Genomic DNA, 18254 nt, shown 5'->3' with positions numbered 1-18254 from the left:
TTTTCGTAATTGTTAGTCTCATCCATTAATTATGTCAGTACACTTAAGCTGATTTATTAGAAATTGCTTCATTAATTCAGTCATTCATTGATGGTTTGATTGTCTGATTGATTAAGACACTTCGTTGACTATCAAACTACAGGGGCAGCCATGACAGGAAGGTTGATGCTTGGCATTGTTGCGTCACAATACAAAATGCCTCTGATGACGTAATGATCGAACACCAAGCTGCCACTGATGAAATGACGGATCATTAGCTGATTGAAGTACAAGGTGAACGGTAAGTACGCCTGTCTGCCTGTTTATTGGATAAATGAGGAGATAGACAACTGTTTTATTGAGCGCCAGTTACATCTAGGCTATTAGGCATGAATAATTGAACAAAGTTGTTACATTTTAATGGATATATCTTGTCACAAATAAATATTTCAACTCAGAACTGAATTTGATGAAATTAGAAAGAGACAGTAAAACATTTTTAGAATTTCCCCAAATACTAAACAAAGATGTTTCTGTGGCTCTCTTTTATTAGAATTTAATTGTGCTGAAAGCCACTTCCTATTCCAAGTATTCAAGACTAGAACGAGCATTCTGATAAGAATACTGCAGACCAGTGAATGATGAATAGGAGGCCCAACCTGAATAGGTCTGGAGGACCAAGGTCCACCGGTGTTCCGCTACTCTGTCCTTCTAACAGAGTGCTTCTGGAGAGAGAAGGGGTCAGCCAGGCCCCAGTGATGGCCTCCTCTTTCAGGCCCTCAGCGTTCCCCTCCCTGCATGTTGTACCTCGGGCTCCCCCTCCTGATGAAATCTGTCCCAAGAGGCCCAGAGCTGCCCACAGAAAGAGGAGAGACCTCCAGTCCCTAGTTCCTGTCCAGGATGGATGTCGTGAGTCTCCCGGTTGGTTTAACAGCAGCAGCTCCCAGCTGCCTGCCAAAACCAACAGACGCAGGCGCAACAAGGAGCTCTCCTTCACTGAGGTTCTGAAGAACTACAAGCTTCTACCTGACTCCCGGCCCAGCAGCCCAGAGAGCCTGCACCAGCATGAGATGACACCTAGAATCCCTGTCAGCATCACTAGACCTGATGTGAGGCCTAGCAACCCTCGACACACCACTAGACGGCCTGTTAGCCCCGTTGGCCTGGTCCAGCCTGATGTACAGCCCACAAGACCTGAAGGGAGGCCTAGCAACCCTCGACGCCCCACTAGACGGCCTGTTAGACCAGTTGGCCTTGTCCAGCCTGACTTACAGCCTTCCAGACCTGAGGGGAGGCCTAGCAACCCTCGACGCACCACTAGTAGAAAAGTGAAGCCCAGTAATCCTGTTTGTCCCGTTATGCTTGAGTCCCAACCTACCAGTCCTGTGAGCATCACTACCAGCACTGTGGACCTGGTCCAGCCTGAGTCCCGTCCTACCTGCCCTGTGACCCTGGAGGAGCTGGCCCTTTCAGATTCATGCAGCTTCAGCAACAATTTGTTTGTTCTCTCCATGCCGAAAGCTGCTCAGCCAGAGGAGGCTGCCAGAGGGACCAGCAGCCCACCCAGGGACATCATCAGGCCTGAGGCCTTCGTCCAGACAGGACCCCTGCTGGCCAGGAGAGCCCAGAGGGATGCTCCATCTCCAAAGAAGGTCCCCAAACCCCCGGTGGCCCCCCGGCCCAAACTGCTGCCCTCCCTGGGCCAGGGCAACGTGTCCCTTGTCAGTGCCAACGCCTGGGATGAAAGGACCAAGAAGAAGAGAAAGAAAGGTTAGCACTTCTCTTTGTGCAATGACACATTTTGTCTATTGAATATATTGTCAATATTGTATAATGTATGTTTATGCTGATGTACGACCAGGAAGGTGATTTTCCTGTTTTTAACCATTCATAAATGAATGACTAATAAATGAATGTAACCTAATGTAATTTAAAGGAGTCAGAGTCCAGAGGTCTAGCCTGGGCCTGAGGCATATCCCCCGTGACCTAGAGCTGGCCATGATGAGGCCCCGTCTGGTCAAGTCGGCCGTTCCCTCCCAGCGGCCCTACCAGCCGTGGGACGACGAGGACGAAGTGGACATCTACGCCCTGAGGCGAACCGCCTACATGTGCCCCATGTACGACCAGGAGGAGAGCAGCGTCAGGGGCAACAAGAGGGTGGCAGTGGAGGCCCTGGACAACATTCCCTTCAGAAGGAAGATCACCTTATGTCATTTCATGGGGGGCCGCAGGGTAATGCTGCCAAAAGACTACTAACCCCACCCCCCTCAATTTCCACAACAACCCCCCTTTGTCCCTGACAGCGAAGAACAGGACACACACAGAGAGACAGAGTGGACACCAACAGGGCCATCAGAGGGACAGAGACCCTCTCAGTTGAGGTTAGGAATGTCAGCTACTAAAAGGCTTCTATAGACCATCTCTGTAGCAAGAGAACCTCCAGTGATCAGACTGGGATGTCCTGTCTCCCCTCATCTCTGCTACACCAGACTGGGCTGATACACCAGACTGGGCTGTCCTCTGTATCCCCTCAACTCTGCTACACCAGACTGGGCTGATACACCAGACTGGGCTGTCCTCTGTCTCCCCTCATCTCTGATACACCAGACTGGGATGTCCTCTGTCTCCCCTCATCTCTGATACACCAGACTGGGCTGTCCTCTGTCTCCCCTCATCTCTGATACACCAGACTGGGCTGTCCTCTGTCTCCCCTCAACTCTGATACACCAGACTGGGATGTCCTCTGTATCCCCTCATCTCTGATACACCAGACTGGGCTGTCCTCTGTATCCCCTCAACTCTGATACACCAGACTGGGCTGATACACCAGACTGGGCTGTCCTCTGTATCCCCTCAACTCTGATACACCAGACTGGGCTGATACACCAGACTGGGCTGTCCTCTGTATCCCCTCATCTCTGATACACCAGACTGGGCTGTCCTCTGTCTCCCCCCATCTCTGATACACCAGACTGGGCTGTCCTCTGTCTCCCCTCATCTCTGATACACCAGACTGGGCTGTCCTCTGTCTCCCCTCAACTCTGATACACCAGACTGGGCTGTCCTCTGTCTCCCCTCAACTCTGCTACACCAGACTGGGATGTCCTCTGTCTCCCCCCATCTCTGATACACCAGACTGGGCTGTCCTCTGTATCCCCTCATCTCTGCTACACCAGACTGGGCTGATACACCAGACTGGGCTGTCCTCTGCCACCACCGCTGCACCCTGACTCCCCTCACCACTACTCCCCCAAGAGGACCGCTGCCTCCTGCCTCCCCTAACCACAACACTCCAAGAGGACCGCTGCATCCTGCCTCCCCCCTTCCCCTCCCCTCCCCTCACCTCTACTCCCCCAAGAGGACTGCTGCCTCCTGCATCCCCTCACCTCTACCCCCCCAAGAGGTCTACAGTCACTAACTTATCTCTAGATCAGTGTTGGGGTCAATTCAATGTCAATACATTAAATTCAGGAAGTAAACTGACATTTTCTCATAGAGAGGCATTGAGGAAAATTGGAATTGTACTTTCAGTTTACTTGCTGAATTGTAAAGGAATTGACCCCAACCCTAATCTAAATAAACTACTAGATCTCTATGATGACAGTGTCTCAGACAGAAAGACTATAATCCTGTTACTGTCCAGGACCTTGTCTTTACATTTCCCTGAAGCATTACAGAAATAAAAACAAAGCCTTGAAGAAAATACAATCTTTGGAGTTTTGAGTACATACACTGATGAATATGTTAATTAGAAGATGACACAGGATAAAACATGTCATAACTGACAGGATAAATAACATGGATAAAATTCAAGCATCAAAACTGAGAACAACATTAAAATAAAGGAGAAGTTTATTCATTGTATTATTATTTATCCAGATTATCCTACATGTCAATCAAACTGTGCTGTGTGAATCATATTGCCTCCTAGACTCTCAGCCTGTGTTCCAAATGGTACCCTATTCCCGATGGGCCCTGGTCAAAAGTAGTGCACTACATAGGGTTAAAGGGTACCATTTGGGACACACAGGACTCAGGACATGTCAATCACATTACATACATACACATGGGCAACAGCATCTTTTATCAGCAATACTGCATCATGAGGACAGTTACCACATGATGATATGACATCATTAGAGCATCACTGTCAAAGTGAAAGGGACAGACTGCTAAAAAAGACCACTTAGAATATCACTAGACAGTGACATCTTACAGGACTGTTTAATGTCCAGCAACAATACAAGTAGTATCCCATCGTATTATATTTAATGATGCGTTTTATACTCATTTAATTCATCACTAAAGGCATTTGAATTAAACAGAAGAGATTATGTCATGAAAAATATAACAATTTAATGCATGAATTTAGCTAAAAACTATAAACCATCATAAAAGTCTTTGGAGTCAAACAGTAAAACTCAGATGAAAAACACCTTGGAGATCCTGATATCATCACATTGTAACGTTGTTCCTTCTAACAGAATGACTGTTTCACCTAGTAGTCCATCACATTGTAACGTTGTTCCTTCTAACAGAATGACTGTTTCACCTCGTAGTCCATCACATTGTAACGTTGTTCCTTCTAACAGAATGACTGTTTCACCTAGTAGTCCATCACATTGTAACGTTGTTCCTTCTAACAGAATGACTGTTTCACCTAGTAGTCCATCACATTGTAACGTTGTTCCTTCTAACAGAATGACTGTTTCACCTAGTAGTCCATCACATTGTAACGTTGTTCCTTCTAACAGAATGACTGTTTCACCTCGTAGTCCATCACATTGTAACGTTGTTCCTTCTAACAGAATGACTGTTTCACCTAGTAGTCCATCACATTGTAACGTTGTTCCTTCTAACAGAATGACTGTTTCACCTTGTAGTCCATCACAGAAGTAGGTGGTCAGTAATGGTTCTTGTTTTGCAGAAAGCCAACTAAGTCAACTGGTTTAGTAAGTCTTAGATTGCATATATGATATGTGACTTGAAGGTTATTCCTGAAACAGTCCATCTATTTCCAACAGTGAAAACCCAGCCCACATTTAATAGTAGATACTTGATGTGTTTGTGGTTCGTAGACCAAAGACCGATGAGTTATGAACAGAACAATGTGGAAGTTGAGTCCATTGTGTTCATCCATCCTTCAGCAGCCAGCCAGTCTCCCCTTGATTCATCACCATCCTGCAATGTCATATTCCAACCAGCAGAGGTCACTGATTCCACTATCTGAATTGTATCACTGTTCAAAGATGCCTCTGCCTTATCCAAGGTTCATCCTCCATTTCATGGCTTAAGGTAAACAGACATACACATGCATGAATCCAGAGTATTATTTCATCAAAACCATTTATAAAACACATCATCCACAGACTGATAGTCTTCCATGGTCTTATTGCAAAGTCAAGTCCTTTGGAATCATATTGGAGATACTGGATCTTTCCACGGTCAAAAAAGCAGGTTTCCTTCTGCATAGAAACACTATAATGTTCTCTTATAAGACACTGAAGAAGAAGAATCCAAAAAAGCCCTTTCATGGTTTTAGAACGGTTGTCCAAAAAAGCACAACTTTGGTGGTTGTGTTTGAAAGTCATCAAGCATGGAGTCAGTCAACAGCTTATTCCTCTCAGTCCAACAGCCCAAATGATCAATGTCATACAGTCATATTGATTGATAAAGATAACACAAGCAGTAGCAGGCATGCTAAGTTCAGGCATTCTGGAACATTCCAGGGAGATTTTCAGAGGGGGGCGGGGTTTAGGCTCGGTAGCTGTCTGTCTGTCATCGGAAGACCAGTGTGGAGGCCTTGAGACAGGTGAAGGAGGCAGTGAGACAGGTGAGGAAGAGAGAGACAGACAGGTAGATCTGCGATGCGTCTCCACACTCCTTGGCATTTTCCTGTAATCAATCGTTAACACACACAGTTACAGTCAGTGGTATAATGAACTACATAAGGCTAGTAAGTTCATATTATTTCTTAGGATAACAAAAACTCTGTTTGAAATGAAGGGAGCTATGAGAATAGTACAACACATGTTCTCTTCTGATGTCAATCCATCCACTTGATGTGAGGTGTCGTTATTGGGAGGCAGTGAACCAATAGGGGGTGCTGACCTGAGGGTGATAGGCGTGGCAGGACTCGGGTCTCCTACGGACCTTCTGAGATTTCATCCTGTCACACTTTACTGAGGCGTTATGTACACAGAGGTCAAGGACACAAACACACGTAACAACAAGGAGTATCTATGGTACAATACCAACACACTAAACAACAAGGAGTATCTATGGTACAATACCAACACACTAAACAACAAGGAGTATCTATGGTACAATACCAACACACTAAACAACAAGGAGTATCTATGGTACAATACCAACACACTAAACAACAAGGAGTATCTATGATACAATACCAACACACTAAACAACAACAACAAGGAGTATCTATGGTACAATACCAACACACTAAACAACAAGGAGTATCTATGATACAATACCAACACACTAAACAACAAGGAGTATCTATGGTACAATACCAACACACTAAACAACAACAAGGAGTATCTATGGTACAATACCAACACACTAAACAACAACAACAAGGAGTATATATGGTACAATACCAACACACTAAACAACAACAACAAGGAGTATCTATGGTACAATACCAACACACTAAACAACAAGGAGTATCTATGGTACAATACCAACACACTAAACAACAACAAGGAGTATCTATGGTACAATACCAACACACTAAACAACAACAACAAGGAGTATCTATGGTACAATACCATCACACTAAACAACAAGGAGTATCTATGGTACAATACCAACACACTAAACAACAAGGAGTATCTATGGTACAATACCAACACACTAAACAACAAGGAGTATCTATGGTACAATACCAACACACTAAACAACAACAACAAGGAGTATCTATGGTACAATACCAACACACTAAACAACAACAACAAGGAGTATCTATGGTACAATACCAACACACTAAACAACAAGGAGTATCTATGGTACAATACCAACACACTAAACAACAACAACAAGGAGTATCTATGGTACAATACCAACACACTAAACAACAAGGAGTATCTATGGTACAATACCAACACACTAAACAACAACAACAAGGAGTATCTATGGTACAATACCAACACACTAAACAACAAGGAGTATCTATGGTACAATACCAACACACTAAACAACAAGGAGTATCTATGGTACAATACCAACACACTAAACAACAAGGAGTATCTATGGTACAATACCAACACACTAAACAACAAGGAGTATCTATGATACAATACCAACACACTAAACAACAAGGAGTATCTATGGTACAATACCAACACACTAAACAACAAGGAGTATCTATGGTACAATACCAACACACTAAACAACAAGGAGTATCTATGGTACAATACCAACACACTAAACAACAAGGAGTATCTATGGTACAATACCAACACACTAAACAACAAGGAGTATCTATGGTACAATACCAACACACTAAACAACAAGGAGTATCTATGGTACAATACCAACACACTAAACAACAACAACAAGGAGTATCTATGGTACAATACCAACACACTAAACAACAACAACAAGGAGTATCTATGGTACAATACCAACACACTAAACAACAAGGAGTATATATGGTACAATACCAACACACTAAACAACAACAACAAGGAGTATCTATGGTACAATACCAACACACTAAACAACAAGGAGTATCTATGGTACAATACCAACACACTAAACAACAAGGAGTATCTGTGGTACAATACCAACACACTAAACAACAAGGAGTATCTATGGTACAATACCAACACACTAAACAACAACAAGGAGTATCTATGGTACAATACCAACACACTAAACAACAACAACAAGGAGTATATATGGTACAATACCAACACACTAAACAACAAGGAGTATCTATGGTACAATACCAACACACTAAACAACAAGGAGTATCTATGATACAATACCAACACACTAAACAACAACAACAAGGAGTATCTATGGTACAATACCAACACACTAAACAACAACAACAAGGAGTATCTATGGTACAATACCAACACACTAAACAACAAGGAGTATCTATGGTACAATACCAACACACTAAACAACAACAACAAGGAGTATCTATGATACAATACCAACACACTAAACAACAAGGAGTATCTATGGTACAATACCAACACACTAAACAACAAGGAGTATCTATGGTACAATACCAACACACTAAACAACAAGGAGTATCTATGGTACAATACCAACACACTAAACAACAACAACAAGGAGTATCTATGGTACAATACCAACACACTAAACAACAACAACAAGGAGTATCTATGGTACAATACCAACACACTAAACAACAACAACAAGGAGTATCTATGGTACAATACCAACACACTAAACAACAAGGAGTATCTATGGTACAATACCAACACACTAAACAACAAGGAGTATCTATGGTACAATACCAACACACTAAACAACAAGGAGTATCTATGGTACAATACCAACACACTAAACAACAAGGAGTATCTATGGTACAATACCAACACACTAAACAACAACAACAAGGAGTATCTATGGTACAATACCAACACACTAAACAACAACAACAAGGAGTATCTATGGTACAATACCAACACACTAAACAACAAGGAGTATCTATGGTACAATACCAACACACTAAACAACAAGGAGTATCTATGGTACAATACCAACACACTAAACAACAAGGAGTATCTATGGTACAATACCAACACACTAAACAACAAGGAGTATCTATGGTACAATACCAACACACTAAACAACAAGGAGTATCTATGGTACAATACCAACACACTAAACAACAACAACAAGGAGTATCTATGGTACAATACCAACACACTAAACAACAAGGAGTATCTATGGTACAATACCAACACACTAAACAACAACAACAAGGAGTATCTATGGTACAATACCATCACACTAAACAACAACAACAAGGAGTATCTATGGTACAATACCAACACACTAAACAACAAGGAGTATCTATGGTACAATACCAACACACTAAACAACAAGGAGTATCTATGGTACAATACCAACACACTAAACAACAAGGAGTATCTATGGTACAATACCAACACACTAAACAACAACAACAAGGAGTATCTATGGTACAATACCAACACACTAAACAACAACAACAAGGAGTATCTATGGTACAATACCAACACACTAAACAACAAGGAGTATCTATGGTACAATACCAACACACTAAACAACAACAACAAGGAGTATCTATGGTACAATACCAACACACTAAACAACAAGGAGTATCTATGGTACAATACCAACACACTAAACAACAACAACAAGGAGTATCTATGATACAATACCAACACACTAAACAACAAGGAGTATCTATGGTACAATACCAACACACTAAACAACAAGGAGTATCTATGGTACAATACCAACACACTAAACAACAACAACAAGGAGTATCTATGGTACAATACCAACACACTAAACAACAACAACAAGGAGTATCTATGGTACAATACCAACACACTAAACAACAACAACAAGGAGTATCTATGGTACAATACCAACACACTAAACAACAAGGAGTATCTATGGTACAATACCAACACACTAAACAACAAGGAGTATCTATGGTACAATACCAACACACTAAACAACAAGGAGTATCTATGGTACAATACCAACACACTAAACAACAAGGAGTATCTATGGTACAATACCATCACACTAAACAACAAGGAGTATCTATGGTACAATACCAACACACTAAACAACAACAACAAGGAGTATCTATGGTACAATACCAACACACTAAACAACAAGGAGTATCTATGGTACAATACCAACACACTAAACAACAACAACAAGGAGTATCTATGGTACAATACCAACACACTAAACAACAAGGAGTATCTATGGTACAATACCAACACACTAAACAACAAGGAGTATCTATGGTACAATACCAACACACTAAACAACAACAACAAGGAGTATCTATGGTACAATACCAACACACTAAACAACAAGGAGTATCTATGGTACAATACCAACACACTAAACAACAACAACAAGGAGTATCTATGATACAATACCAACACACTAAACAACAAGGAGTATCTATGGTACAATACCAACACACTAAACAACAACAACAAGGAGTATCTATGATACAATACCAACACACTAAACAACAACAACAAGGAGTATCTATGGTACAATACCAACACACTAAACAACAACAACAAGGAGTATCTATGATACAATACCAACACACTAAACAACAAGGAGTATCTATGATACAATACCAACACACTAAACAACAACAAGGAGTATCTATGGTACAATACCAACACACTAAACAACAAGGAGTATCTATGGTACAATACCAACACACTAAACAACAAGGAGTATCTATGGTACAATACCAACACACTAAACAACAACAAGGAGTATCTATGGTACAATACCAACACACTAAACAACAACAACAAGGAGTATCTATGGTACAATACCAACACACTAAACAACAAGGAGTATCTATGGTACAATACCAACACACTAAACAACAAGGAGTATCTATGGTACAATACCAACACACTAAACAACAAGGAGTATCTATGGTACAATACCAACACACTAAACAACAAGGAGTATCTATGGTACAATACCAACACACTAAACAACAAGGAGTATCTATGATACAATACCAACACACTAAACAACAACAACAAGGAGTATCTATGGTACAATACCAACACACTAAACAACAAGGAGTATCTATGGTACAATACAAACACACTAAACAACAACAACAAGGAGTATCTATGGTACAATACCAACACACTAAACAACAACAACAAGGAGTATCTATGGTACAATACCAACACACTAAACAACAAGGAGTATCTATGATACAATACCAACACACTAAACAACAAGGAGTATCTATGGTACAATACCAACACACTAAACAACAACAAGGAGTATCTATGATACAATACCAACACACTAAACAACAAGGAGTATCTATGGTACAATACCAACACACTAAACAACAAGGAGTATCTATGGTACAATACCAACACACTAAACAACAAGGAGTATCTATGGTACAATACCAACACACTAAACAACAACAACAAGGAGTATCTATGGTACAATACCAACACACTAAACAACAACAAGGAGTATCTATGGTACAATACCAACACACTAAACAACAAGGAGTATCTATGGTACAATACCAACACACTAAACAACAACAACAAGGAGTATCTATGGTACAATACCAACACACTAAACAACAACAACAAGGAGTATCTATGGTACAATACCAACACACTAAACAACAAGGAGTATCTATGGTACAATACCAACACACTAAACAACAACAAGGAGTATCTATGATACAATACCAACACACTAAACAACAAGGAGTATCTATGGTACAATACCAACACACTAAACAACAACAAGGAGTATCTATGATACAATACCAACACACTAAACAACAAGGAGTATCTATGGTACAATACCAACACACTAAACAACAACAAGGAGTATCTATGATACAATACCAACACACTAAACAACAAGGAGTATCTATGGTACAATACCAACACACTAAACAACAACAACAAGGAGTATCTATGGTACAATACCAACACACTAAACAACAACAACAAGGAGTATCTATGGTACAATACCAACACACTAAACAACAACAACAAGGAGTATCTATGGTACAATACCAACACACTAAACAACAACAACGAGGAGTATCTATGATACAATACCAACACACTAAACAACAACAACAAGGAGTATCTATGGTACAATACCAACACACTAAACAACAAGGAGTATCTATGGTACAATACCAACACACTAAACAACAAGGAGTATCTATGGTACAATACCAACACACTAAACAACAAGGAGTATCTATGATACAATACCAACACACTAAACAACAAGGAGTATCTATGGTACAATACCAACACACTAAACAACAAGGAGTATCTATGGTACAATACCAACACACTAAACAACAACAACAAGGAGTATCTATGATACAATACCAACACACTAAACAACAAGGAGTATCTATGGTACAATACCAACACACTAAACAACAAGGAGTATCTATGGTACAATACCAACACACTAAACAACAAGGAGTATCTATGGTACAATACCAACACACTAAACAACAAGGAGTATCTATGGTACAATACCAACACACTAAACAACAAGGAGTATCTATGGTACAATACCAACACACTAAACAACAACAACAAGGAGTATCTATGGTACAATACCAACACACTAAACAACAACAACAAGGAGTATCTATGGTACAATACCAACACACTAAACAACAAGGAGTATCTATGGTACAATACCAACACACTAAACAACAACAAGGAGTATCTATGATACAATACCAACACACTAAACAACAAGGAGTATCTATGGTACAATACCAACACACTAAACAACAACAACAAGGAGTATCTATGGTACAATACCAACACACTAAACAACAACAACAAGGAGTATCTATGGTACAATACCAACACACTAAACAACAACAACAAGGAGTATCTATGGTACAATACCAACACACTAAACAACAACAACGAGGAGTATCTATGATACAATACCAACACACTAAACAACAACAACAAGGAGTATCTATGGTACAATACCAACACACTAAACAACAAGGAGTATCTATGGTACAATACCAACACACTAAACAACAAGGAGTATCTATGGTACAATACCAACACACTAAACAACAAGGAGTATCTATGATACAATACCAACACACTAAACAACAAGGAGTATCTATGGTACAATACCAACACACTAAACAACAAGGAGTATCTATGGTACAATACCAACACACTAAACAACAAGGAGTATCTATGGTACAATACCACACACTAAACAACAAGGAGTATCTATGGTACAATACCAACACACTAAACAACAAGGAGTATCTATGATACAATACCAACACACTAAACAACAAGGAGTATCTATGGTACAATACCAACACACTAAACAACAAGGAGTATCTATGGTACAATACCAACACACTAAACAACAAGGAGTATCTATGGTACAATACCAACACACTAAACAACAAGGAGTATCTATGGTACAATACCAACACACTAAACAACAAGGAGTATCTATGGTACAATACCAACACACTAAACAACAACAACAAGGAGTATCTATGGTACAATACCAACACACTAAACAACAACAACAAGGAGTATCTATGGTACAATACCAACACACTAAACAACAAGGAGTATCTATGGTACAATACCAACACACTAAACAACAACAACAAGGAGTATCTATGGTACAATACCAACACACTAAACAACAAGGAGTATCTATGGTACAATACCAACACACTAAACAACAACAACAAGGAGTATCTATGGTACAATACCAACACACTAAACAACAACAACAAGGAGTATCTATGGTACAATACCAACACACTAAACAACAAGGAGTATCTATGGTACAATACCAACACACTAAACAACAACAACAAGGAGTATCTATGGTACAATACCAACACACTAAACAACAAGGAGTATCTATGGTACAATACCAACACACTAAACAACAAGGAGTATCTATGATACAATACCAACACACTAAACAACAACAACAAGGAGTATCTATGGTACAATACCAACACACTAAACAACAAGGAGTATCTATGGTACAATACCAACACACTAAACAACAACAACAAGGAGTATCTATGATACAATACCAACACACTAAACAACAACAACAAGGAGTATCTATGGTACAATACCAACACACTAAACAACAAGGAGTATCTATGGTACAATACCAACACACTAAACAACAAGGAGTATCTATGATACAATACCAACACACTAAACAACAACAACAAGGAGTATCTATGGTACAATACCAACACACTAAACAACAACAACAAGGAGTATCTATGATACAATACCAACACACTAAACAACAACAACAAGGAGTATCTATGGTACAATACCAACACACTAAACAACAACAACAAGGAGTATCTATGGTACAATACCATCACACTAAACAACAAGGAGTATCTATGGTACAATACCAACACACTAAACAACAACAACAAGGAGTATCTATGGTACAATACCAACACACTAAACAACAAGGAGTATCTATGGTACAATACCAACACACTAAACAACAAGGAGTATCTATGGTACAATACCAACACACTAAACAACAAGGAGTATCTATGGTACAATACCAACACACTAAACAACAAGGAGTATCTATGGTACAATACCAACACACTAAACAACAACAACAAGGAGTATCTATGGTACAATACCAACACACTAAACAACAACAACAAGGAGTATCTATGATACAATACCAACACACTAAACAACAACAACAAGGAGTATCTATGGTACAATACCAACACACTAAACAACAACAAGGAGTATCTATGGTACAATACCAACACACTAAACAACAACAACAAGGAGTATCTATGGTACAATACCAACACACTAAACAACAAGGAGTATCTATGGTACAATACCAACACACTAAACAACAAGGAGTATCTATGGTACAATACCAACACACTAAACAACAACAACAAGGAGTATCTATGGTACAATACCAACACACTAAACAACAACAACAAGGAGTATCTATGGTACAATACCAACACACTAAACAACAACAACAAGGAGTATCTATGGTACAATACCATCACACTAAACAACAACAACAAGGAGTATCTATGGTACAATACCAACACACTAAACAACAACAACAAGGAGTATCTATGGTACAATACCATCACACTAAACAACAACAACAAGGAGTATCTATGGTACAATACCAACACACTAAACAACAACAACAAGGAGTATCTATGGTACAATACCAACACACTAAACAACAACAACAAGGAGTATCTATGGTACAATACCAACACACTAAACAACAACAACAAGGAGTATCTATGGTACAATACCAACACACTAAACAACAACAACAAGGAGTATCTATGGTACAATACCAACACACTAAACAACAACAACAAGGAGTATCTATGGTACAATACCAACACACTAAACAACAACAACAAGGAGTATCTATGGTACAATACCATCACACTAAACAACAACAACAAGGAGTATCTATGGTACAATACCAACACACTAAACAACAACAACAAGGAGTATCTATGGTACAATACCAACACACTAAACAACAACAACAAGGAGTATCTATGGTACAATACCAACACACTAAACAACAACAACAAGGAGTATCTATGGTACAATACCAACACACTAAACAACAACAACAAGGAGTATCTATGGTACAATACCAACACACTAAACAACAACAACAAGGAGTATCTATGGTACAATACCAACACACTAAACAACAACAACAAGGAGTATCTATGGTACAATACCAACACACTAAACAACAAGGAGTATCTATGGTACAATACCAACACACTAAACAACAAGGAGTATCTATGGTACAATACCAACACACTAAACAACAACAACAAGGAGTATCTATGGTACAATACCAACACACTAAACAACAAGGAGTATCTATGGTACAATACCAACACACTAAACAACAACAACAAGGAGTATCTATGGTACAATACCAACACACTAAACAACAAGGAGTATCTATGGTACAATACCAACACACTAAACAACAACAACAAGGAGTATCTATGGTACAATACCAACACACTAAACAACAACAACAAGGAGTATCTATGGTACAATACCAACACACTAAACAACAACAACAAAGAGTATCTTCTGCATTATAAACAGGGTGGTTCGAGCCCTGAATTTTGATTGGCTGACAGCCGTGGTATATGAGACCGTATATCACGTGTATGACAAAACATTTCTTGTTACTGCTCTAATTACATTGGTAACCAGTTTATAACAGCAATAAGGCACCTTGGGGGTTTGTGGTGTATGGAGTTGCACTGTGCTAAGAACAGCCCTTAGCCGTGTTATATTGGTCATATACCACACCTCCGCGGGCCTTATTGCTTAAATAGTCTATATGCCGGGAGGATAGGGTCAGTCTGTCATATCTGGTGTAATTCTATATGTGTGTGTGTGTGCAGGGTCAAGGATATGAGAGTCTGTCTGGGTATGAGACCCTGACACCCCTACTGACAGATTGGCTGATGATGCAGGTCACACAGCACAGCCCATTATGGTGTGTGTTGTTCATGAAGGATGTATGAGTGTATGACTGGCTTAATGCTTTACTACAGCTGGACTCTGTCAGAGTGATAAGACTCTACTCTCATTACTATCTACATAACCAATATAGACCAGGTTGTCTCTCTCTCTCTGTCTCTCTGTTTCCATCTCTGTCTCTCTCTCTGTCTCTCTGTTTCCATCTCTGTCTCCATCTCTGTCTCCATCTCTGTCTCCATCTCTGTCTCAATCTCTGTCTCTCTGTCTCTGTCTCTGTCTCCATCTCTGTCTCTCTCTCTGTCTCCATCTCTGTCTCCATCTCTGTCTCCATCTCTGTCTCCATCTCTGTCTCTCTGTCTCTCTCTCTGTCTCCATCTCTGTCTCCATCTCTGTCTCTCTCTCTGTCTCCATCTCTGTCTCTCTCTCTGTCTCCATCTCTGTCTCTCTCTCTGTCTCCATCTCTGTCTCTCTCTCTCTGTCTCCATCTCTCTCTCTCTCTCTGTCTCCATCTCTGTCTCCATCTCTGTCTCCATCTCTGTCTCCATCTCTGTCTCCATCTCTGTCTCCATCTCTGTCTCTGTCTCTGTCTCTGTCTCCATCTCTGTCTCCATCTCTGTCTCCATCTCTGTCTCCATCTCTGTCTCCATCTCTGTCTCTCTGTCTCTCTCTCTGTCTCCATCTCTGTCTCCATCTCTGTCTCTCTCTCTGTCTCCATCTCTGTCTCTCTCTCTGTCTCCATCTCTGTCTCTCTCTCTGTCTCCATCTCTGTCTCTCTCTCTCTCTGTCTGTCTCCATCTCTCTCTCTCTCTCTGTCTCCATCTCTGTCTCCATCTCTGTCTCCATCTCTGTCTCCATCTCTGTCTCTCTCTCTGTCTCCATCTCTGTCTCTCTCTCTCTGTCTCCATCTCTGTCTCTCTCTCTCTGTCTCTCTCTCTCTCTCTGTCTCCATCTCTGTCTCCATCTCTGTCTCTCTCTCTGTCTCTCTGTCTCTCTCTCTGTCTCCATCTCTGTCTCTCTCTGTCTCCATCTCTGTCTCCATCTCTGTCTCTCTGTCTCCATCTCTGTCTCTCTCTCTGTCTCTCTGTCTCCATCTCTGTCTCTCTCTCTGTCTCCATCTCTGTCTCCATCTCTGTCTCTCTCTCTGTCTCTCTCTCTGTCTCTATCTCTCTCCATCTCTGTCGCCATCTCTGTCTCTCTCTCTCTCTCTCTCTCTCTCTCTCTCTCTCTCTCTCTCTCTCTCTGTCTCTGTCTCTCTCTCTCTGTCTCTCTCTCTGTCTCTCTCTCTGTCTCTCTCTCTGTCTCCTTCCCCCTCACACCTGCTGTCTCGACCTCTGATTGCTCGGCTATGACCCTGCTGGTCATCTCTGAATGTGTCAAGGAGAAGAGTTTAGGAAGAGACTGCTCCCCACAGCGTAAAACAGCCATTCAGAACTGCTTGAAATGAACGATGTCTGTAATGTATTTAATAAGAGAAGTGATTTGTCTGATATGATGACTAAGGAACTGCTTATTCATAGATATCAAATCCCATTTCCACAACGCCATTATAATTCTATCAATCACTGTCTGTGTCAGACAGAGGGCTTGTGAGAGTGAACCAGTAAGATAGATCTTCATGTTAAAGGATATATTTCACTTCCTTGGGTTCCATGGTGATAGCTGGGTACTGACGGGAACAGTCACAGTCTGCCTGTACCACCAACATCAGCAGGTTACTGTCAGGGACAGCCTGGGTTACAAACATCCTGGAACACACACACACACACAGAACAGTTAAGATACAGACAGACAGAGAGAGAGAGAGTGACAGAGAGCGAGAGAGAGAGAGTGACAGAGAGAGAGCGAGAGTGACAGAGAGAGAGAGAGAGAGACAGAGAGAGAGAGAGAGACAGAGAGAGAGAGAGAGAGAGAGAGAGA

The 18254-nt window shown here is 40.7% G+C and overlaps 1 protein-coding gene across 1 annotated transcript in view; it reads right to left on the bottom strand.

Annotated features, from left to right (window-relative positions):
• Window positions 1-5757: 5757 nt before the first annotated feature.
• The window catches only part of LOC120042996 (voltage-dependent calcium channel subunit alpha-2/delta-4-like), a gene marked incomplete at its 5' end in the record, with an annotated part of 18131 nt that continues 5634 nt past the window's right edge, over window positions 5758-18254 (bottom strand). The window contains 3 exons of the mRNA XM_038987723.1: window positions 5758-5874; window positions 6091-6173; window positions 17967-18082. Of these exons, the coding sequence (XP_038843651.1) occupies window positions 5758-5874; window positions 6091-6173; window positions 17967-18082 (316 nt within the window). The remainder of the gene's footprint in view (window positions 5875-6090; window positions 6174-17966; window positions 18083-18254) is intronic.

The sequence above is a fragment of the Salvelinus namaycush genome, unplaced genomic scaffold (genome assembly GCF_016432855.1).
Source record: "Salvelinus namaycush isolate Seneca unplaced genomic scaffold, SaNama_1.0 Scaffold83, whole genome shotgun sequence".
NCBI classification, from domain to species: domain Eukaryota; kingdom Metazoa; phylum Chordata; class Actinopteri; order Salmoniformes; family Salmonidae; genus Salvelinus; species Salvelinus namaycush.
This window is presented reverse-complemented; position numbering and strand designations above follow the sequence as displayed.